The following is a 24,400-nucleotide window of genomic DNA, read 5'->3' on the forward strand; positions in this document are numbered from 1 at the left end:
TGTATAAAAAGAGCTTCCCAGAGAGGCCGGGTCTTTCACAAGCAAAGATGAGTAAGGGTTCACCACTCTGTGAAAGACTCCGTGGGCAAATAGTGCAACAATTCAAGAATGACGTTTCTTAACATAAAATAGCAAAGAACTTTTGCTTTTCATCATCTACAGTACATAATAACATGAAAAGATTCAGAGAATCTGGAAAAATCTCTGTATACAAGAGACAAGGCCAAAAAGCAGTGGCTGGCCATTATCTTTGGGCCCTCAGGTAGCACTGCATTAAAAACAGACATGATTCTGTAGTAGAAATCACTGCATGGGCTCAGAAACACTTCTGAAAAACACTGTCTGTGAAAACCGTTCATCGCTGCATCCACAAATGCAAAGTAAAACTCTAAAATGCAAAGAAGAAACCATATATAAACAGGATCCAGGAATGCTGCCACCTTCTCTGGGCCCAAGCTCATTTTAAATGGACTGAGGTTAAGTGGAAAAGCATCTTGTGGTCCGACGAATCAAAATTAGAATTTTTTTTTGGAAATCATAGACACTGTGTCCTCCAGGCTACAGACCACTCAGCTTGTTATCAGCACACAGTTCAAAAGCCAGTATTCATGATGGTGTAGGGGTGCATTAGTGCACATGGCATGGGTGACGTGTACATCTGTGAAGGCACCATTAATGATCAACGATATATACAGGTTTTGCCAACATATGCTGCCATCTAGATGACATCTTTTTCAGGGAAGGCCTTGCTTATTTCAGCAAGGCAATGCCAAACCACATTCTGCATGTATTAGCATTGCTTCATATCAAAAGGTGCTAAACTGTCACCCACTGATAACATCTGGTGCATTATGAAATGAAAAATATGACAAAGGAGACCCCAAACTGTTGAGCAACTGAAGTCCTATATCAAACAAGAATGGGAGAACATTTAAGTTTTAAAACTACAGCAGTCGGTCTCCTCAGTTCCCAAACGCATACAGAGTGTTGTTAAAAGAAGAGGTGATGAAACACTGTGGTAAACCTGCCCCTGTCCCAACTTTTTTGGAACATGTTGTTGGCATCAAATTCAAAATGGGCATCATTTTTCAAAAAACAATCCAATTTCTCAGTTTCAACATTTGATATGTTGTCTTTGTAGTATTTTCCTTTAAAAATATGGTTTACATGATTTGCATATCATTGAATTCTATTTTTATTTACATTTTGCATTAAGGTTCATTCCATATGTGTCAAAGTTCCTGAAGTATTTCCTGTTTAGCTTGCCATTATATAATTATATATAAAAATCCACCAATCAGGCATACCATAATGACCACCTCCTTGTTTCTATGCTCACTGTCCATCTTATCAGCTCCACTTACTATATAGCTGCACTTTGTGGTTCTACAGACTGTAGTCCATCTGTTTCTCTGATACTTTGTTAGCCCCCTTTTACCCTGTTCTTTAGTGGTCAGGACCACCATGGACCCTCACAGAGCAGGTACTATTTGGGTGGTGGATCATTCTCAGCACTGCAGTGTTGTCTTAGTGTGTGTTGTGCTGGTGCGAGTGGATCAGACACAGCAGTGCTGATGGAGTTTAAATATAGGTAGGTAGGTAGGTAGGTAGCTAGATAGATAGATGGATAGATAGATAGATAGATAGATAGATAGATAGATAGATAGATAGATAGATAGATAGATAGATAGACAGATGCAGTGTTAAATCATTCTTCACTATCAGACAGTCTGATGGATAATACCCATGGTTTTGTGACCAACAAGCTTGTTTAGATCATGTTGGTGCACATACTTTTTGGCCATATAGTGCCACTTAAATCATAGTTTCATGGTAGTAGCAAATAATTAGCCTACTCATTACTGAACTGAGGAATAGCTGTTTGACAAAACTAATGGGGCTCCAAAGAAAACAATAAACTCCCACCAAAAATCAGGCTACTTACCTATGAATGATGTGCACATCCACAATTTCACCAGACATAGTTTTCCTGTCAAATTTACATTCAGTTAGTTTAAGAATGTATGTGTACCTAGTGTGTCTGACAGGAATGGTCAGTAAAAGGATCAGTTTAGACAAATTATCACCAAAAAGCTAGGAGCATTGTAAATCTAATATTCATACCATCTTTTCTTTCCTCTTACATGTTCCACTTTAGTTCTTCTGCTGCAGAGACATTACCATTGCTGATGACACTTACACTTACAATAATTTATATGACCTTAACAGAGACTCATTAAAACTTTAGCACCATTGAACAAGGATATTAATATTTCTCCTAGATCTTCACCAAGAGGTCTTAAAAGCTTATCTTCACTATGGGCTCGCATGGACACTATAAAGTTCAAGGAATAGATGCATACATTATCCTGCAATGAACATTCTTAGAAGTAAAGATTCTACTGGGTAATGCCAGAGCAGAGGTTCCCAATTTCAGTCCCGGTGACCCCAAAATATGCACATATCTAGTACACCAGATTCAACTCCCAACCAATTGACAACCTTTGTGAGCTGGGTCAGGTGTGTAGAGTAGGGAGAACACAAACGTGTGCAGAGCCTAAGGTCGCCAGGAGGTCCTATACTAAATCAAAGCTTTTGTGTATGTACAAGCCAAGAACCTTTAATTTTAAGAGTGTATGGCTTTTTTTTTTTTTAAAGAAATATATTTTTTTTTTCAGGCTGTGAATGTAATGAAGAGCGAACAACTCTTATGCCATCTGCCTTCCATCAAAAAGGAACCAGTGTAAATACTATAGAGGTTTTCTGAGCATAGCAGTCAAGGTTAACCAGAATGAAGGACAACCTGTGATTACTCAGAATTAGATGAACTTGGAAGCTCTTGCAGTTGCAGTTGTTTGTGTTCTCTGTGTCACTTCATTGCATATAATCTGTCCAGGGATAGTATCATTTTGACAATGCTTTATTGGACAGCGTCATAAATGCCACTTAGAGGAAACAGCTCGAGGTTTGATTGCCTATTCTTCCCCCCTGCCTAAGTACGAAGTGACAACGCATTGATTTCTGTAGCTCGGGAGAACGAGACAGGGCTGAGAGAGAGAGAGAGAGAGAGAGAGAGAAAGAGAGAGAGAAGCTTCTCCAGCAGTCTCAGAGAGATCTCTATGTCTCCGAACCACAAGCTACAAGACCGCCCACAGGGACAGGCAAGTGGAGGACAGCTTTGCATGTCTTTCATGCAATAGATCTCTTGTAGGCTGGATCAAACCATTATTCCTCTGAAAGCAGGCTGCGCATACCTGAACAGGGATTACACAACGAAATAAAGGAGGAAAAGGCTCTTAAACTGCAAAGTAGGCTCACTAATGAAAGGTTGAAATGACTTTACTCAGGCGGGAGCTCTTCGCAGGCTTCTTCTGGGAGTTCGGAGACTGTTTAGCATGTTTTTCCCTTCATTACAATAAGATCAAATAAAACAGTTTAAGTTCGTTTTTGATTATTTATTTATTTTATTTAAAATTAGTTTTATAATGCTTTTTTATGATTCTTTTAAGTCTTTATTACATATTCTAGGTTATGTTTTAGTTTACAGAACATTATCACGTTTGAACTTCATAGAAACGTTCCTTCGGTTTAGTGACCACCGTGATTGACAAAAACACAAATGGATGTTCCTCAATCCGAGCAGTGAAATCACAACAATTTTTTTCTTTCTTTTTTTCTGTTACTGTTAGGAAAAAAAATGAGTCATTTGACAGAGAAAGCAATATAATGTGGCATTGTGTGAGCTTTGAATCATGCTCTGAGAAGGTAGAGGCAAGCTCGTTTTGATGCATTTATCAGATGGTAGATAGCACTTCATTCAAAGCAGAGTGAAGGATGCGCTACTGTATTTTTACAGAAGGTTTCATTCACACGCTGAATAGCTGCTGCCACTGTTTTCTCCACCCCCCAAACCCCCCACCCCCACCCACCCCACATGTCTGAAGCATCAGGGATGAATCTCAATGCAAAGCCTGTGGTTTAACTCAGAAGTAAACGTGTCAAAGGAGGCAGGGATTTGTATTATCCCCTCTTTTATTACTGCAAAAGACACCAAAAGAAATGGCCCTCCGAGAAGCGATCGGACAAAAGATTGTAACGTAATCATAAATTAATTCCTTTTTTCAAGTTCCACCCCCCCCCCAATTCCCACCCTACCCAACCCCTCCTTGTCTTTCTGGGGCTTCGATTTCTTTTTCTCAGCTCTTGTTTCTATCTCTTGTTCACTGAGTCAGCACGTGTGTTGCCAGTACAGAAGAGCAGACCCATCAGCTTTTATGGACACCTTTACAGCCCCATTGCTTCTCTTTTTTCACATTTATTTATTTATTTTAATGTATTGTCTCTATTTAAAAAGACTAGCTTCATATATACATTATATACTTTTATTATATACACTAGAGCAGAAGTGTTCTCAGTAGACGTGGAGATCAAAGTGCAAATACATATCATATTCATAAAGCTGTATGTAAAATATTGATTTCTCTGTGACAGTCGAATCATGTCGTGCACAATAAAATCATGTCATACACTCTTAGAAATAGAGGCACCAGAAAGGGTTGTTGTCAGAACTACTTTTGGTTCCCTAAAGAATCTTTCAATAGATGGTATTTTAAGGGAAATCAAATGTGCACAATTTCCCCTTGTAGTTGATCAGCCTAGACATGTTCTATGTGTTCTAGACGTAGTTCTGCACTTGAGCTACAAGGCTAATGTAGCTAAAAACTAATGAATGTCTACACCCTTAAACAATTACTATTCTAGGGTTCTTTAGTAGAGAACTGCTTTATTTAGAACCACGAGTTGTATATAGAACCATTTCATGCTTCTTTGCATGGTGAAAAGCTTCTTCAGACTGAGGGAGAAATTGTTCTATAAAGCACCACAAAAAGTTCTGCTGTTGTTACAATGTCAAGCATTAAGAACAGAAGAATTCTTTTTCAAAAATTTCCTATATAGAACTACATAAAACACATCAATCTGAAGAATGAATCAAATGCAAAGAATCAAATGGTTCTATATAGACCTCATGGTTCTAGGTATTAACTAGGTAACTGTAAGGTACAATCTCCAGAGCACTATATGATTATTTTGAGTAACATGAGGTTTAACTCAAGTTAAACTAAAAAACGTTTAAGTTTAACTAAATTACACTGAAATGACTAAGAGGTTCTAGTTAATAAACTGATAACAGACATAATAACATACCTTTATTATTTGGAGCAACAAGGACAAGTGCACATATAAACATACTCCAATTTCAATATAATGTCATACGTTTAAGCAGGAAAGTGATCGGAATCTGAACCTCCAAGTATCAAGTATATTATTTGGTGTAAAATGACAAGCAAAATACAAAGAGTTTTCTGAAGTAAATGGTAAAAGGTATTTTTCCAGGCCAGATTCAGTATAGGTAATAAATAGGTACATACTATGGAAGAACGTTGGTACTTTGTAATTTTTTATTTCATGTAACTAGCTGGTACCTTTTTACCAAAGAACTGCACAGTAATGTGGAGTTTGTACCTCACACTTACCCTGTTAATACCTACACATTTCAGTGTAGTTTAGTTAAACTGCCTCAGAACTTACCATCATATTACCCAAAATAACTACCTAGTACTTTGAGTTTGTAGCTTATACTTACCAGGTTAATATCTGAACCTAAGGGACTGTAAAAGACAGCATTACACATTTTCTGGCTTATTTTCTTAAGATATTTAGGATGATGTGAAAAACTAGACATTACTGCACATTTCAAGAAATCTTACTAAGTAAATTTGCCATTAGCATATTTTTTTATTATCAAATTCCTGAATGGCTTTTTTTGCAGTACATATCATATCAGCCTTGTAGCTCCAATGCAAATAATAAAGCAGAAAACATCTCTTGGTTGATCGACTATGTGTAGAGAAAAAGGAAAAACTGTTCTTAAGAAGAAATTTCTTACGCAGGTTTCATGAAGACCCTGACATTCACCAATGTTTTCTTATTTGGGATTTGTTCTCAGGTAAGAACAGAATCTACACACACTCAGGGCACAAAGTATATATACACAATATATATATATATATATATATATATATATATATATATATATGCCCATTGTTCCTAGATCTGTATGTACAAGCTGAGAACCATTTGGGAACCTGCATTTTTAAGAGTGTATCTTCTCTTCCACATTATTTCCTCACAGTGTTTTGATTGTAGTCTCACAACAATCTCGGTAACAAAAGAACAATCTACAAAACGGAAGTGAAAAAGCAGCACATGAAGAAGACCCTATTTAGCACTACGATAATGATTAGCATGAGCACGATGCTTAGCAGCAGCATTGTCCATTAGCTTTAGCCACTGCCTCTCTTTTTGCCTCCACAGTGCCTCTGTCAGAGAGGGAATAAAATGCAAGTGTGCAGCATGGAATAGAGAAATACGAAATGAAAGAGGCTTCGCAGCAGCAGGGGGATCAGCGTACAACTGAGCCTCAAACTCGTGGTCAGTATTCAGGCGCGAGGTTGGAAAGGGCAGCGCAGCGGTTACTCTGATTGAACCAATTGCTCTGTGTAACTATCTCTCAGCCCTAGCATTCCCCTAGGCAATGAACACGCCGGCAGTGGCCCGCCGTGCCCTCCACCCATCTCTGCCTGGCCGTAGACTCTGAGGACTTCAGAGATGATGCAGTACATCAGCTGATAGCAGCCAAAGCTGTTGCAGTAAGACTGTGTTTATTGATTCATTGAGCGTATTGATTGTCTAAGTTGTTGAAGAGCGCAAAAAAAGAAAAAGGAAAGAAAAAAGAAAGAAAAATCCCAACTGAAAAAAATGCCCCCAAAAAATAAATAAAAAAAAAAATGGTGAAAGGAAAAGTTAATCGTGGTTGATGAGAAGGTTAGAACAATGTCAGGAGTTTATGAAAAGCAGGAGACGGTAATGACACCCTGTTATCATAATCACGACCGTGTTGGCAAACGAGAATCACTCGTGGCCCTGATTAAAACACAAAATCCCTCCACAAACCAAGAAAGAGCAGCTGAAATGAATCTTGTCTGCCATTTTGTTGGTTTAAAGAAACTTGCTGTAGCAATCATCCTTAATGCTCTTGATGGGTTGAATGTCTGCAATAAATAATTGATGAAAATAAATTATGAACAGTAAGCCAATAAGAACTGTTAATGCTTATCTCATTTTCTTAACCCTGAGGGCTCGATTTAAATGTCATAACACAAATGTAATTATCATATTTCTTCAGTTATCTAGGGCCACGTTCAGCAACAAAAACACCCAACAATGTTGCAGAAACACTATTACTGAAACATATGTTGTTTCATACTCTCCAATGATAGATCAATAAATCTGTTCTATACAGTGTAAATCTGTCTGCACCTGAGCAAATACATAGCATTGTGCTTTACCTGTTTGTTTGCTGCTTGATAAAATAATTTACTAGATTATTATAGGAAATATGTCAACTTGCATTGATCCACTTGCCCACTCTGTTAAAAACCTATGACCAAAGTAAATGTACCTGCATATATATATATATATATATATATATATATATATATATATATATATATATATATATATATATATATAAGGAAAACATAAACTGGAAAGTGTTGGCAATATACAGTACTGTACAAAAGTCAGAGATTACTTTTCATGTATTTAATTTCCACTCTAAATGGCCATTAAACATGTTATTATAGTTGAGATCATTCACTTGCATTATGAAGCGAAAAGTCAAAGGAAAATAGGTTTTAAGAACGGGAGTCTCCAAAACAGGAGTTCATTTTTTTTTTTCAAAAATAAAGAGAAAATGAGACTCCTATCAACCGTGCAACACCTGGTACACCACCAGCATCAGATAAACAGTGCTTAAAGCTTTTGTAAATCCACAGGTGTTTCTGTCCATCCTTCCACTTTGAGAATACAACTCAACACAATGAGTCTGATACAAAGGATGTATAGCTGTCAAGAAGCCCTTACTGAGAAAAGGAAATAGACAAAAAAAGGTAATATTTCCAAATCGAACAAAAAAGTTGCTTTTGTTCTCAGAACAATGGACTGATCACCTCTCAACATCCCTGAACATGTTTGGATTGTGAGAAGTAGAAACAGCAACCAATTTCTGAACTTTGGAGGTGTGAAAAGATATCGCTGCAGATTTCTTTGAAACTGAAAGCAAGTTTCCTGAAAAGAATGGAAGCAAAGTGTGCACACAGTAAATAATGAAAACATAGATTAGATGTCAAAACATCTGTAGAATTTTTTGTTAAGTATAAGGTTTCTGCTTTTTTCTGAGACTGAAAAATGAATATTTTGTACTTCAATAGTAAATATTTTAACTGAAAATCAAATAAATGAAGGCTGGTGTCTGACTTTCACACAGTACTGGAAAATAAGTAAATAAGTTAAATATACTGTAATACATTTTTAATATAGTACATTTTTGTGAGTTCTTAACTCTAAACACCGATCAGCAGTGTTAGACCATTCACAACATATCAATGCAAGTTTAATCAAAGAAACCTATCAACATGGCTTCAGTAGGTGCCTCAATGGGAAATTTAAGTTATCTGGACTTTGTACTTGTATGTACATAATAAAACAGCTCTTTGACATTTCATCCAAAGCCTTAAAAAAGCACTGAGATACTACAATGCATATTTTATGCGAACAGCATGAGTATCAGAAGGAATGTCAGCACCTGAGCAAGTACATTTGCATCCAGTGTTACACTCATTTAAATCAAGCCCTATGATTCCAGATCCAAAGCCATATATATATGTATGTATGTATTTCTGCATGAGAGCCCCTGTTTTGAACATCGTGGAAAATTCATTGGGCAAGTGATAAACAAGTGGAAATCTTCTTTTTGACATTGACAATGTTCCAGAGGCCCTTCCTTTAATAACCAATTTATCTTCGGTGTCAGAAGACTGTAGCATAGCAGATGTTCGGTAACACCCTACCGCTCGGTCCGTCTGTATTGTTGCTACGCTCATTACCATGTTGTTCTATCAGTATAGCATCCGCCAAATTCTGAGGAGCGGGGCGGTTTAAAGCTGGTTAGGAAGCATATGCGCGGCACTTTGGAGTTTTCCTAATGAATCCCATGCATGATAATGATGCTTTGAGTAGAGACGCTCGGCTCATATCAGCTTTGCCTATGCTGTTGAAAAGAGGAATTAGCCAATTAGTCGACGGGGCGTAATAAGGTAAGATAGAGATGGTCTGATAAGGACACCAGGGCTTCAGGAAAGTATCCCACAGTGCTATGCACCCCTTGACATTAAAGGAGATTACATTTGGTGCCAAGTCATTAAGGTAAGGTGGCTTCAGGAAAAAAAAAAAAGCAAAAATATTACTTCAATTACAGAAAACAAACAAAATATAATGTGTGGTACACTAAAACGGCACTTGTTTGTCCCAAATGTGATGTTCAATATTCCACATAATAGGAATGCCTGCGCAATAATGTGGAATAAAACTGAAACTACTTGGACTCAATGGAAGTAGATGTCTTCACAATAATGCAGGAGTTAAACTGAAATTTCATATCAGGGGGATGATTGTTTTGACCCTGAATGATTGATTTTTTGTTGTTGACGCTAATCGAGTCTTGTTTATCTTGTTTATCTTGTTTATCTGCTGCACTGACTGCTGGAATATGGACGATAATGCAAAGGGTGAACAAATTAAGAGTACATAAATTAGCAATAAATAAATAAAAATAAATAACAAACAAATACGTTTGTATGGCTGAGGGGGGTAAGGACACTTAACTCATTGCATGCATCATCATTGTAGACATGATTTATATAGCAACTTTGTTCCAAAACAAAATGAATAAAATCATCTTCTTTTTTTCACAAATATAAATATATTTATGTATTGTATAATATATACAATAGTTTGTCACCATGAACACTGGCTTTTGGAGGAGGGATTAAAGAGCAGGTCAGTAAAACGTTTGCTATAAATACAGACACTTTTGCAAAGACAGCCATTACTGATTGGTTGTGCTGAAGCACTGGTTGGGCGGATGGCGCAGGTTGGGATTGGCTGGTGGAGTGGGCTTTATGAGTGGTTTCAGTGCATCAGTCCCGAGAGCCAGGGGATTCCCCTCCCTCCTCCATCTCCCACTGGAAATTCTGCCCTGTCATTTGGTAGAACATATTGTTAAAGGGCTTGTAAAACTTGTGTAGTCTGCGGATGACGTCCGGGTCTATTTTGGGGTGAGTTCTGCCCTTGGACTTGCCAAGGCACCGTGGAGTACTGCTGTCTTCAGGCTTCTTCAAGCAGGGGAACCCCTTGGTCTTGTTGAAGTAGAAGTGCTTGTCGGTGACGATGCGCTTGAGGCCCAGGAAGTCCTGCACCTTGGCCATCTCGCCGGCCGGGTCCACGATGAGCCGCTCGCCGCTCACAAAGTGCATCTGAGAGAGGGGAAAGTACTGCATCCAGTTCTCCAGGTGGAGCGCGTAGATGCCGATCCGCAGCGCGCTCCACGAGGCGTCGATCAGGCCCAGTGTCCGGTTCTTGAAGGCAAGAACCTCGAAGGTGGGGATCTCTGGCTTTTTGGACAGAGTCTGTGTATAGTCTGAAATGGCTCGGGTCACAGGGTTGCGGACGACTATGATCAGTTTGATGTCTTTAGCCATCGAGTGGATGCGCTTGGGGGCACTGTTCGTGACAAAGTAGCTGGGGGTTTTCTCCATCGTAATCTGGCCCTCCAGCGTCGAAGGCATCAAGTCCCTGAAAGGCCAAGCAGACAAGTGGAGAATTAGTATCAAACAAGGTTGGATGAATACATTGTACTATGTATAACACTGTATTCATTATTATCAGCTTTTTTTCATTGTGTCTCTCACATCATAAAAACAAAGACAGATTTTATTTGGACAGGATTAGATTTACATTTGGAGGGGGAGTCATGTGATTTTAGTCCCGTCCAAATCCACCATGTTAGTGATTTTTACAGCCTCCGCCTCAGATTCCAGGACCTTTTACTGGAGGTGGATAATGTAGATGCAAAGAGTAAACATCCAACTGTTCCAGCCACCTGGCTTCTCTAGTTTGCTCAAACCAGCAGCAAATGTGTTCAGGCAGTTGGAACAAAAGGGTTTTACTTTCTGGACCTGGATTACCCACCCCTGCTTTTTACCTGCTGTAAAAGGAACAGTAGAAATAACCCCATGGTACATTAATCCCATGTGAATTGCCATGTCAGTAAATATTCAGTTATGTCCTGTGGAAAAGGACATTTTGCACTTTTTCTTAAGTACACAGACAGTGGAACAAGCATTTTGCTGCTGACGGTAGAAAACCTAATATCTCCATTTTTGCTGTTTTTTCAGTTTTTGACATAATTTGAAATTGCCCTTTACATTGTGTGTAAATTTCATGAAGAATGGACCAAAATGACTTGGAAAAAAGTCTGGTTCCATTGACTTACATTAAAAGTAAAGTATGTTTTTTCCTTCTCCTGTAAAGTTGTCATTTCATTTTTTCTTCTGGCAACAGTGATTTACTTTACATTTCATTTACATTGCCAACATTTAGCAAATGGTCTAATCCAGAGCAAGTGCTATGCTTTCCACTCAGAGAATGTATCCAAGCTAGTTCAAACTGTTAGAGTCCAAACTACCCTTGAGCTAAGACACTGCCAAGATAGAACAATTTGTATTTTCTGTGGCCCAAATCAAGGCAATATGTTCACCAACTGAAAGTGTACCACTTTGAACATTAAAACACACGGAAAAAGTTTGATTCTGTGCAGCAATGTTGACTGTTTGTGGTAAATTAAAAGGATGCCACATTGCATTTGCTTACAACAGCTAAGTAGATGGTTAGGCTAATTAAAATTATGATTGAATTCAATGTTTGGACATGCATTCTACTTGTAAACATATGGTGCATACATCAAGTATCCACTCAGAATCCCAGAATGTGAATTGCTTATAAGCTCATAAACATCACAGATGAACTGTAATAAAACTTTCTCAAAGTTTTCTCAACCTCCTCTAATAAAACGAATCCCGTCTGATCAGTACTTAACATGGCAATATACATAGACAAAAGAAACATTGTAACACACGCTCGAAGGATGAGGGCACAAGCACAATTGGTACACTTATTAGGTGGTAAATTATTTGAAATTACAAATGAAAATAACTGTTATCATCACTGGACATTATGGTTGCAAGAAGGAACATACAGCTAATTACACCCACGGAGTAATATATGAAAAGATAAAAGAAAGAAGATGAAACGGCGAGCGAACAAGCATGCTCATTGCTTAATTGACTCCATCTGTGTTACTCCAGGAGCTGTTTTGGAACTTTAATAATGAGTTCACTGCATATCATTAATACTTCTGCGCCTGGGGGATTGTTTTGTCATACATCTATTCTGTGAGCTCGGCACCGCTCGTCTCTTTGCAGTCGCTCCCGAATCTTCTCAGACAAGCCTGTAGCCTCTCACTCTCTTCCCCGCTGTCCTCCCTTTAAGGTTAAGAGGGCTCTGTCGCAGGGGGAACGGTGATTAATTATGACATTCCCTCTGATCATTCTTACCCGAGGAGAAATGTCCCTGCTTTCAAAGATTTATCGGAGTGGATAGTGGGGAGCAATTTGCCACTGCTGCAAATATTGTGTTCAACTTTGTCCTCGGGACTGAGCTGAAAGATGAATCAATGCAGAGGCACAAGACATTCATAAGTTTAAAAAAGTGAACAGAAAAGAGAAGGAAACTAAGTTAAAAGAAGATTTCATCCTTTTTGCAGTAAACAGTGAGATCAAATCTACATTGAGGAAGTGAGAAACAAATTAATTTATGTCAAATTTAGTATTGTACTATAATTCATTCACACTCACTGGAATACTCTAAATGCAGCTTTGTGAGGGCAATAAATCAATACAGTGAAGTCATATTAAGGCTATTATATGTCAGTCCAACCAGTACAATGTTTTAGAACACAAAATTGTGTTATTACAGCATCAAAGCTCATTGTTGAGTTGAGTGTGCAAGTATTTCACCTAGTAAAGTTGCAGTTACTCAGTCAATCCCTCATCATCATCAGCTGCACTAGTAACTTGGGCCCGACTGATATATTGGTTATCCAATAGATGGTAATAATAACCATCACCAGAATTCTAACTCACAATTTCTTGCAATAGGGTGAGGACTTAGACCAAGAGTCTTTAAATCTGGACCCTGAATCCTGTTTCAGGTTTGGGATTTTGTAATAACTGGTAGTTAACAACACTGTTGATGTAACTCATTGGTCACCTAGTGTCATACAGTGATTACAAAATCCAGGACAGATGAGTAGATTCAAGGCCTTTAGCTTTGCTTAGCTTTATCACAGCAATAAAGGCTGAACTGGTAAATCACAAAACACAGAACACTTATATGGTTAGAATAACCAAACAAACAAAAAAAAAACAACATTTAAAATATATCCAAACTAAACCTTTAACATAACACCAAAAAAAGTTATTGGCTTCATTTGTTTTCTTCACCAAATAAAAAAAGAACACTAATGAAAAAAAGATAATTAACCCCTTAAAATCCAGGCTTATTACATACTAAGGCACATTATTCAGAAACTACAAACTGGCTCAGCTACTCTTAGGTTATAGAAGTGTGTAACAAAACTTTGGGCCAGTGGTGGGCCATTGCCATTTTAGGGGGTTAATAGAAACCAAAGCCACACAAAAATATTGGTAGCTCCACCCTCAGTGCTATTATTTATGTATATATTTGTCAAAATCTGCTCTTTATGTGAGTTTAAGAAGGGTGACATTAAGAACTGACAACCATATCGGTCAGCAAAACACTGTTAAATTAGAATTACAGAAGTATTCAATTAGCCCCTTAATACAGTATGCTGTATGCAATGCAGACTACACTGGTCACTCTAATGCAGGCTGGACCGGTCACAAATGCAGATTACACTATTGACTATAATGTAGACTGTAGATTGCACTAGTAACTATAATGAAGACCGTGCTGGTAACTAATGCAGACTGCACTGGTAACTCTAATGTAGAATGCACTGGTAACTAATTAAGACTGCACTGGTAACTAATGTAGACTGCACTCTAATGAGGACTGCACTGGTAACTCTAATGTGATCTGCACTGATAACTAATGTAGAATGCACTGGCAACTAATGAAGACTGCACTGGTAACTCTAATGAAGACTGCACTGGTAACTAATGTAGACTGCACTCTAATGAAGACTGCACTGGTAATTCTAATGCAATCTACACTGACAACTCTCATGCAGATTGCACTGGGAACTATTGTAGACTGCACTGGTAACCCTAATGTAGACTGTACTGGTAACTAATGTAGAATGCACTGGTAACTAATGTAGACTGCACTGGTAACTCTAATGTGATCTGCACTGATAGCTCTAATGCAGATTGCACTGGTAGCTAATGCTGACTGCACTGGTCACTAGTATAGATTGCACTAGTAACTATAATGCAGACTGCACTGATACCTCTAATGTAGACCGCATTGATAACTAATGAAGACTGTACTGGCAACTAATGAAGACTGCACTGGTAACTCTAATGCAGTCTACACTAATAACTCTATGGCAGACTGTACTGGTCACTAATATAGGTTGCATTGATAACTCTAATGCAGACTGTACTGGTAATTCTGGTGCAGACTGTACTGGTCACTAATGCAAATTGCGCTGATAACTATAATGCAGACTGCACTGATACCGCTAATGTAGACTTCACTGGTGACATAATGTTGACTAAAGTGGTCACTCTAATTCAAAATGCTTTCTGCCTCTTCCTTACAAGCTCAGACTTTAATTCAATTTCAATTTCAACACACCATAAAACAGCACATGCTATTACATCATATGGCTGTGTCTGCAATGAAATGTGGTTCAGATGGGAATTCTCAGATGTATGTGCAAACATTCAGTTCAAGCAGAGAACATCTCAGCATTGAGTTTGACTTCTGAAAGAAAAATGTTTGCCCTTCATAGATGGAAGCATTTGTAATAATTTGATGTTAGAGTGAAATAATGAAACAGCTACGCTGGGAAATCAGTGTCTTTATGATGTCTGTCTGAGGTTTATTTCAATTTGACAGCCGTCAGTATCGTGTCAAAACAGCAGCAACACAAGTAAATCAATCTTTTGTACGTCGGACACGTTCTAAATGGACTCCACTTCTGCCCACAATTGAGCTCTAAGTGTGGAACACATCAGATGCTATACACACACACATGCACACACATACACATACCTACCCCTCCCCAAGCCTCTCAGCACACACAGACACTCGCTCACAAGTGGCTTTGTAATTTCATTTCTGTAGCAACGTTGCACTCCTGATGGGTAATTTCCCAATGGATTATTCTTGGCTCTACATGGTATAGAGCTATGGCCACTTGGGCTGTAATGGGATATAAAACATATCTGCAGCTAGCATAGTGACTAGCAGCAGTATTAGTTTTCATTATGCTCCATCAGGGCCCCAACACTTCCTCAGCGTGGTAATGAATGGTTAAAGATTTTTTTCTCTCCTTTCAAGGTCTTCAGGAGTCAGCTATTTAAAGTCGGCGATAAAGAAGCGAAGATGGCCAGGACTGTATGTACTCGTTCTGTATGAGAATAGAAACACAGTGTGAGAAAACTTGATATCAAAACAACACGACAAATCACCTTGGAACAACCTATGTAAATCGCATCGAAAGCCACAGCCGCCATAAGCGAGAGGTGTTTTAATAATGCCGTCATGCCTCTCTGGACAGAGTCACAGAGGTAACCCTCAAGGTAACCCTCTTCATTTAAGAAGACAGGCACATAAGCAGCCTTTTGTCCTCATCAAGCCATGCCGCCACTCATTATATGTGTAATTATGAAAATATGGAGATTACAGAGGCGCGATACCTTAATTTGCGATTGAGGTCGAACTCATTTTGATTGGGAGAGAGAAATCAGTCATGGATGGTGTACATTTAAAATGTCAGAGGGACGACGGAGGCGGAACGGAAAGCACAATGCTGATAAACAAGCTGATTTTCCTATGCCTCTGCTGGCCTTGCACTCAGCTGGAACAGTGGGAAACAGAAAGAAAATGGTTAACCCTGCGACGCGAGAGCATCCAGGCATGGGTCGTTCAGGTGGGCAGGTAAATAAAGCGCACAGGGTTGAAAAAGGCTCTTCTCACCATCTGCTGTTTACCTACTCATACAAATCACATAACATCCTGTGGCCTTTTGTTCTATAGACCTTGCCACGCTTGCATAACACCTGGATGCAACACTTAAACATAATAAACTGCTCTGTTTCATATGGCCTGATGTGCAGGAAAGACTTAGGTACATTTACAAGCACTAAAACAAAGAACGGACCCAATAAAAGCCCTAGTAAATGTTCCCGAGAAAGCTCTAACTGCGCTAAGTATATCGCTATAACTACTTGCACAGCTGAGCAAAAGTATTTCAATAATCAGCAGTAGCTCCAGAACTTTACAACTTTCAGCATACAAAAAAAAAGTCTCTGCTCTTAGTGCTTTGATGTTAAAAGCAATTTAATTGCCACTCACGACGAGCTACGAGCAAGATGGAGAAAGACAAGGTATGATCTGCAGAATCACTTTACTCTGCTTTATTCATTTCTCTAAATAAACCCATTCCCTGGTTACTGTGCAGAGAGAGAGCCCTTTCTGAAATCAGGCAAAAAACACAGAGTGCATCTGTGAGATCCAATGAACATGAAGCTAAGTACAAAGAGTAGGCAGTCATTAATTACACTGCTGGATTGAGGCTGATGCAAAAGAAAAGGCTGAAGAGACTTTTTATTAGACAAGCCATACCGCTGTTTTAAAAGCTTCATCAGGATGACACTGGCTCATATCACAAAACCTTGCATTGTTATCGCAGGCAAATCACAGTCTGCATCATCTGTCACTAAAGCTCCTAAATCAAGCTGCTTGGGAAGGTAGAAGGGAAACAAATCACAGATTTTTTTTTTTTTTTCATTTCACCAACCTATTCTTACTCCAAGTGCATAAGATTGCTAGGAATAAAGCTCATTATCAGGAATTGCCTCAAGACTTTGGACATTTTCATCTTATAGATAACTGAGACACAAGTTTGCTGTTTCTTACACTTTCATTATGCTCACTTGAACAGATAACTTGGTTGTGTTTGTTACATATAACATAAAAATTACTGAAGACTCACAGTAAGTAGTATGTCCATCCTTTGCCCTTATTACAGCTTCTATATTTCATTTCAGGAGACTTGCTTTCAGTTCTTCAAAGAGATATGCAGAGATATTTTTCCACACCTCCATCCAAAGACTGGTCTTAGGAGCTGGATGCATTTTGTGCTGTCAGTATCCTAACCAAACCTCAGATGATTCAGCTGAGTGCTTCTTTGGGCCATGTGATGAATCAAGGTATTCACATGATTCATCATAAATAATGTTGGTCACAATAAATCAGGCCAATTACTAACTACATTGCAGCAAGGATTCACTGATGTGCTTAATTATTATCTAAAAACTGAAAATGAATTTCATTCATATTGTGCAGGCCTAATCCTGATTACCTACATTAAGCATCACAGAATTCTTCAGTTAGTCTGTTTATGACCCCAACACTGTTGCCTTATCCTGGGAAAACATTTAGATCACTATCTGCCATGAAATGCAACAGGTCTGCACATTTTCTGACTTTGGTGGCCTTGCAATAGTAAAGTAAAAACTGTATTTCTATTCTCTCAAAGACAGATTTGGCATGGTGTAACACCTTTAGCAGCCTGTCATACAATCTCTATCTCATTGTCTTCTGAAGCTGTACCAGTCTGGCTAATGCACAGCAATTAAATGGATAGTGAATATGGTTTTAGGGCTGGAAAGGGGCTGATTGCATGGTGGGTGAATATGATTGTATGAGTGGTGAATATGGTTGTACGCTCTCAAAATTGAAAAAGTTCTTCAGTGGTTCTTGGCCTGGAGGTATTGTTCTAGGACAAAACTTTCAATTGGTCCAGAACTTTAACATTATGTGGCGGTTCTTTAGACTAAAGCAGTGGTTGCATGGTTGGTGAATAGTGGTGTATGGTTGATTCTGTTGTATTTTGATTGGAAAGAGATGGATTGTATGGTTGATTAATGTGGTCATATGGTTAATTGTGTGGTTGGTGGATGTGGTTGCATGGTTGGGAAGTTGCTGGCTGTATGGTTAGTGAATATGGTTGTATGACTTATGGTAAGGGTCGGTATTGGCAACAACTTTATAATACAATATTGTCAGCAAAGAGATGAGACTGGATGCAAATGCAGAGCTTTGTTGAAACCAGCAAGCAGTTCAGATTTTCCCAGCAAACAGGCTACTGTGAAGCAAATAAGCTCATAAGTAAAATACAACTCAAGTCGAAAACACAGCAGGAAACTTTAAACAAAAGGCACAGATCTCAGCTTGGATGGCAGGACTTTACAAAGGCTGAAAACAAACAGACAGTAGTACATACAGGGGTTTTAATCAGTCTTAGGAATGAGCCACAGGTGTGTGTAGGTGTGAGTAGGCCGAGCCAGTGTGGGGCTGAAAGTGAAGTGGAGCAATCCTAGGCGGGAAAGTCCATTTGGTGTCTCCTGACACCATTATGACAGATTTGCATCACAATACTAGTGTCATACAATAAAATAATATGATACAACACACCACATAAACAACGTAACACCTGACATGGTTTTGTTAAACAACTTATTGTCCAATAAAGTTGACTAAATAGCTTGCAAATCTTCTAGATGATTCTTAGAAATTATATTTTCTAAGCTTGACTCCACACACACTTCTCATCTCCATCTTTTTATTTTATTGCTCTGTTTTAAAACATTAGGTTATGAAAAGATACAAATATGTACTTTTCACCTGGTAAAAAAGGTGCATAACTGGACCTTAAAACCACTGTTGTACCTTTGAGGGTACATTTACATTGTTTGTACCTTGATGAATGAAAAATGTATCTGCGTAGAACCTTTATTTCTAACAGTGTAAAGCATTATGTGGGGGCTCTCTGAAAAGGTTCTTCACACTTGCACAACTAATTTACAAAAATGGTTCTTTAATGAACAATAAAATGAAAGGGTTGCAAACCAAAAATGGTTCTTCAATGGTCCAAAATGACATGGCTCAAAAGAACCCTTCTGCGTAAGGATCAGTGTGTTGGGAGTATTTTACTGGACCACTGCTGCAGAAGTCATGGTTTCCTTCTATTCTTCATACAAAAAATGATCTGTTTTTGATCTATTAGAGCTTAATGTTCAGACTGAACTACCAGTTTCACTCATACATGCACAATCTGTGTAAAAGTAAATTCATAAATATCAATAAATACCAATATAGCCATGACCATATCAATCAGAGCTTATTCACAATATATTAACACATCAACATTTTGAACACAGTCCTGGTTGGTTGTAAGGTTGGTGAGTATGGTTAAACGTTTGATGAAAATAGTTGTATAGTTGGAAAGAGAGAGAGGTGAGGGCAGTTAGAACACCACAACATCCTCCCTGCAGTAAGTAAGCCCATTATGTCGCTGGCTTCAATAGGACAGTTAAGGAGAGGAACTGACAGCTGGTCCTGATCAAAACCTCTTTTCTCTCCTCCCCTCCCCGATCCCCAGAAGACCGTTCTACTTCCAACCGCGAGGCAGCCTGACGCTTTCTCTAACACCACCACCAGACTGCAGCACTCAGATCTAAAGCACTGTTTATTTGCCTCTTGGACATAGAACACAATGAAACAAAACTGATGGGGAGAAAAAAATAACTTTATGGATCTTAGGAAGATCACCATAAACCTGATAATTGCTCTATGAAACCGCCCTGTATATCACCTTGTAAATTAGCTTGTTTTCTCTCTCGATGTCTTTTAAAATGAGGAATTACAGAAGGCAGCGGCGCCAAGATACACCTCCCCTTTCAAGCTTCAGCTCTATTTATGAATACAGCAATTCTGAGGGGGGAAAGGGGGGGAATTTGCCTTCTGTTTTATCACTTGCATGGACTGGACTACAGCAACCTGCCAGTCATTTGAATATTCATACAGTTTCTTTCCAAACGTTCCACCCTTGTGTTGTTTACGTCCCCCTGGACGAGCCGCTGAGAGCGCTTCAGGCAACACACATACAATTTGCTCACAACAGCCCTCGATAGCCTGTGATTACAAAAACAAGTGCATGCGTGGCATGGTAGTGTGCCGAGGAGCACCACTGAGTACACCAGCAAAGTGATCAGTCCGCCTCTTTATCTTTTCAATGTCGCTGGGGAGAATTTATTGGCATTAAAAAAAAGGGAAAAAAAAGAAGCTTAACCAGTAATTGGCAGTCACACCTGGGTACATATGAAATCAAGGCTACAATTTATATCCAGAAAATCGAGCACATCTGGTTCACTTAAGCAGAACCGATTAATATGACAGATTGGATGTGAAAGATTTTATAGCGGGAAAAAAACAGGGACGAGTACTCATCCGGCTACTCAGGAAGAATTTGACTGGTGGCCACGGACGATAACGCTCCAGCTTCCACCACTGCGCAGGCCCCGGCATGAGTGACAGCAATGAAGGGCGTCCATTAGTGCATGGGAAAGTGTGTAGGCACAGCCGCTAAAGCCTGCTAAATCAGAGAGCATATGGCGCGCGTCCCCATCAACAAGCTTCCAGAGACTGACATCAAACATGACATGTATCAGCTAACCTCGCCCGCCAGGATGCTAGGCCTGGAACACAAGACAGCAGGGTCTGCACAAGGCTACACTCTGCATGGTATTAACCAGGGCAGCATATCTCTGACCTCAGGACAACCCCATTAAAAGTCTTTTGGAAAAACTGAAATTTCACCACAATTCTGGTATGACTCAGACTACACTGGGCACACAAAAATGACTGGCAGAACTTTTTAGACAGTAGTGGAATATGGACAAAAAAGGATACAATTTTATTTTGGCCAAAAAATGAACGCATACTTGAATATTATTTCATTGAATATTATTATAAAATGGATGGTTCTGGATCTAAAATCTGCTAATCCACATTCTAGGCCATTGTTAAATAATTTTCTCATAATCATAATCCATTTCTAATATTTTCTTTTTTGTGCTTTATATTCAATGAGCGCCTCTGTCCCTGTCCTTATGCTTAATACTCGCACTTCCCCACCAGCTGTTCCTGCTCTTAACATGGTATAGTCATATTGAAAGTTGGCCTTAAGTTAAATATGTATATAGCATTATGTGTGTATTGTGTGTGTGTATCCCTAGCATCAACCATAATTTCAACCATAGTTTCAAATAAACATTTTTAGTATATAGGAGACTGGAAAAAACACCATCAAAATAAATCCATTGGCATTTTGATGGAAAGAAAAAATCCATATATAAAAAAAAATATCTATAGTACGAAATTGTGCACAGTTTTTCCTAAAGTGCCCTGTTACCAAGTAAAAATCTACTATTCGTCCATGCTGTTCTTTTCTTGGGCTGCTGCTCGATGATGAGCAAAGATCCTCTGAAGCACAACAGTGCTTTTAGAACACTCTCAGACCACAGCCACTCCATCGGGCTCTGAGATTTGCTTGAGTCAGCATCACAGGACCCCATTTGTTCACAGCACTTACTTATAATAGCCCAGTGCAAACTAGCATTCAGGGCCAACTAAGGCTTCGTTCGCTCTCTGACTTCATTTTGCTGCTCTCTGCTACATCACATCTTCTGGGAAACCTGTACATTGCTATTAATAAATACAGTGCATTTGGACTGTATCCATGTATTTTGCTGTGGTCATCAGTGACACAACAATGATGCTATTAGCATTTTCCTTTACGTCTCATATTGTCGTTGATGAATGTTCGAAATAAAGCATAAGCTCGCTTCTTGAATGTAAACCTGCCAACTTGTCTAAAGAGACTATACTTGATTACTTACTTGTATTTTATTATTTTTTGTGAGGTCGACTAATGACATTAGTGTTAGTTTATGTATAAACCAGTCACAACTCATTTTAACATGACAATTTTCCAACTTTTTGCAACTTCTCTATCCAAACACTTTTCCAAATATTTTGCTTAATTCTATCCATTAGAATTAAGCAGACTATTATCATTACAGTGCCTTAAAGATGGAAACGGTCTTATGCAAAATGTTTGAACATCCCTGCTCAAATTGTATGTTTTATTGACTTTCTAAATGAAAAGATGTTAACACATTCTCTACAAGGAAAAAAAAAAGTTAGATATGTTGTTTTTCTGCACATTTTAGTGGCCAGTTTCATTTTATTTGGTGAGCTTGAGTGTGCCATAATTTTTGCACAGGCCACATTGTATGTTTTATTAATAGTGTGCCCTCTGTGGAGGATGTGTTAACTTATTTTCACTTAGAAAATTAACAAAACAAGTAATGTGACCAAGGAGGCCCAAACTTTTGCATGCAACTGTACATGTAAATGAACCCTTTCTTGATTGGCTCTCCTGTGTTGCGCCTCTTTCAAAAAGCAGTCTGGGCTGAAAGAGTCTTTTTTTAGCCTAATGGGTGGGGCTAAACTGCTGTAAGTTAAATAAATGGATTTGGGTAAATAGATGGGGAAAGTTCGTGAACAAACTTTAAGTTGGTTTTACAAAGTCGTTGCTGTGACATACCAGTGGTTGCTTGGCTTTTCCAAGGTCATTGCTATGGAATCCCAAGTGGTTGCTAAGGCTCTTTGCTCTAGCATCCCAGGTGCTGATGGGCCATTACTATGGTCTCCCAGGTGTTTGCTAAAGTGTTACTAAGACATTGCTATATTATCCTAGGTGGTCGCTAAGGTGTTGCTAAGCCATTGCTATGGTACCCCAGGCGGTAGCTAATATGTATGTGAGTGTGGCAGTTACATTTTAGCTTTAATTTTTAGTTAAATTTTCTTAATATTCTGCCATTCATTTCCTACATCTTTGTGGTTCTAGCTTCAAAGCTGTGCCCTGTGAAAATGGTACAAAAAAGCAATTAAATAATAAAACGAAGAATCAGTAAATTGGCTTTGTCAAGCCAGCCTAATGAAATACTTACAACTTGATTTAGTTTCAATCTAATCTAATGAATTAGTTATAACTTGCAACTTAGTTTAGTTTTAGCTTAATTTGAAAATAGTGACCTTTTGTACCATTTGGTATGTAAAAATAGTATGTAATGAAACTTGTTTACATACAATATTTTACTACAGTTTATTTGGCCCCCTGTCAAATGTCTATGAGATTCAGTTTGTTTCTCCATCTTTCAGTGAAGCAGCAGTCAGCAGTGGCCCTGAGAGTTTTTTACATGTTTCTTGGGTACTTTATCCCTCCCTTGCATCACATCGATGCACTTTTGAGTTTGTGGAGGAGCTGGAACAGTTTTATTTAAGAGCAAGTTTAGCGAGGGATATCAAAGCAATTGATTTTTATTCAGGTGTTTTAGAGTCAGGCCACTGGAGCAGACTTCACTTCTGAAATGACTTCAGCACTATGAGGTAGAAATGGCTGTTGGCCTGTGTCTCTCCCCCCTTTCTGTTCATTGATTACTCCCTCGCACAGAGTCACAGTGAATCACTCACAATGCACTCCCACCTCAGACCCAACCGTGTCAACAGCTTAGCTCTATCACTAACTGCTATGCCAGGAAAGTTCATGCCTGCAGTATCTAAAAGAGGGGAATTCTTGCCACAGCGCTGCTGGCTATTCTGTAGCTTGCAGATTAGCCTGTGAAAGCACATTTTAAAAGAACAGTTTAAAGAAAAAAAACAGCACATTTTTCAATAAGCCTCTCTATGTAATACAATACAATCACATTTTCCTACCAGGCTTTAAACCTAACACAACAAATGTGCAGAAAAATAAGCACAAAGAAATCTGAATAAAAGCTTATATTTCATAATGTCATTTTTATTGACTTGACACTGATATCCTCATGAAATCAGCCTAAACAAATACAATTGCAATTCAGAGAAAGTAGAAACTATGCTTGTCCTTAAATTAGCATCATCTATTTGTTTTTACCTTCTGTCAAAAGTTTGGGGACATCTTGCATTCTTTTGAAATATGGATTTTGAAATTTGTTAACATCTAGCAGCAATTTTCTAATACTTTAGGTATGTTTTTAATTTTTGTAACATTAAAAATCTTGTCTTAAAAGTGGTTTGAACACTTGAAAGAGTGCTATGTTATTGTTCTTAATGTAGCTCTGTCCAGGGTTAATACACTCTTTAAATAGTGAAATTTTATGATTTCTTTTTTATGAACATAAAATTATAACTTCAGTGTTCACCAAAATCTTTCCAGTCCTATAAAGCCAAATTTCTATATTTTATCCCTTTTCCAGGATGTCCATGATCATATAAA

At 38.5% G+C, this 24,400-nt stretch overlaps 1 protein-coding gene across 1 annotated transcript in view; it reads right to left on the minus strand.

Moving 5' to 3' along the window:
- Positions 1-10,002: 10,002 nt before the first annotated feature.
- Positions 10,003-24,400, minus strand: part of hs3st4 (heparan sulfate (glucosamine) 3-O-sulfotransferase 4) — a 128,965-nt gene continuing 114,567 nt past the window's right edge. The window contains exon 2 of the mRNA XM_036566796.1: positions 10,003-10,755. Within this exon, the coding sequence (XP_036422689.1) occupies positions 10,101-10,755 (655 nt within the window). The 3' untranslated portion in view covers positions 10,003-10,100. The remainder of the gene's footprint in view (positions 10,756-24,400) is intronic.

Source organism: Colossoma macropomum, unplaced genomic scaffold (genome assembly GCF_904425465.1).
Source record: "Colossoma macropomum unplaced genomic scaffold, Colossoma_macropomum, whole genome shotgun sequence".
Taxonomy (NCBI): domain Eukaryota; kingdom Metazoa; phylum Chordata; class Actinopteri; order Characiformes; family Serrasalmidae; genus Colossoma; species Colossoma macropomum.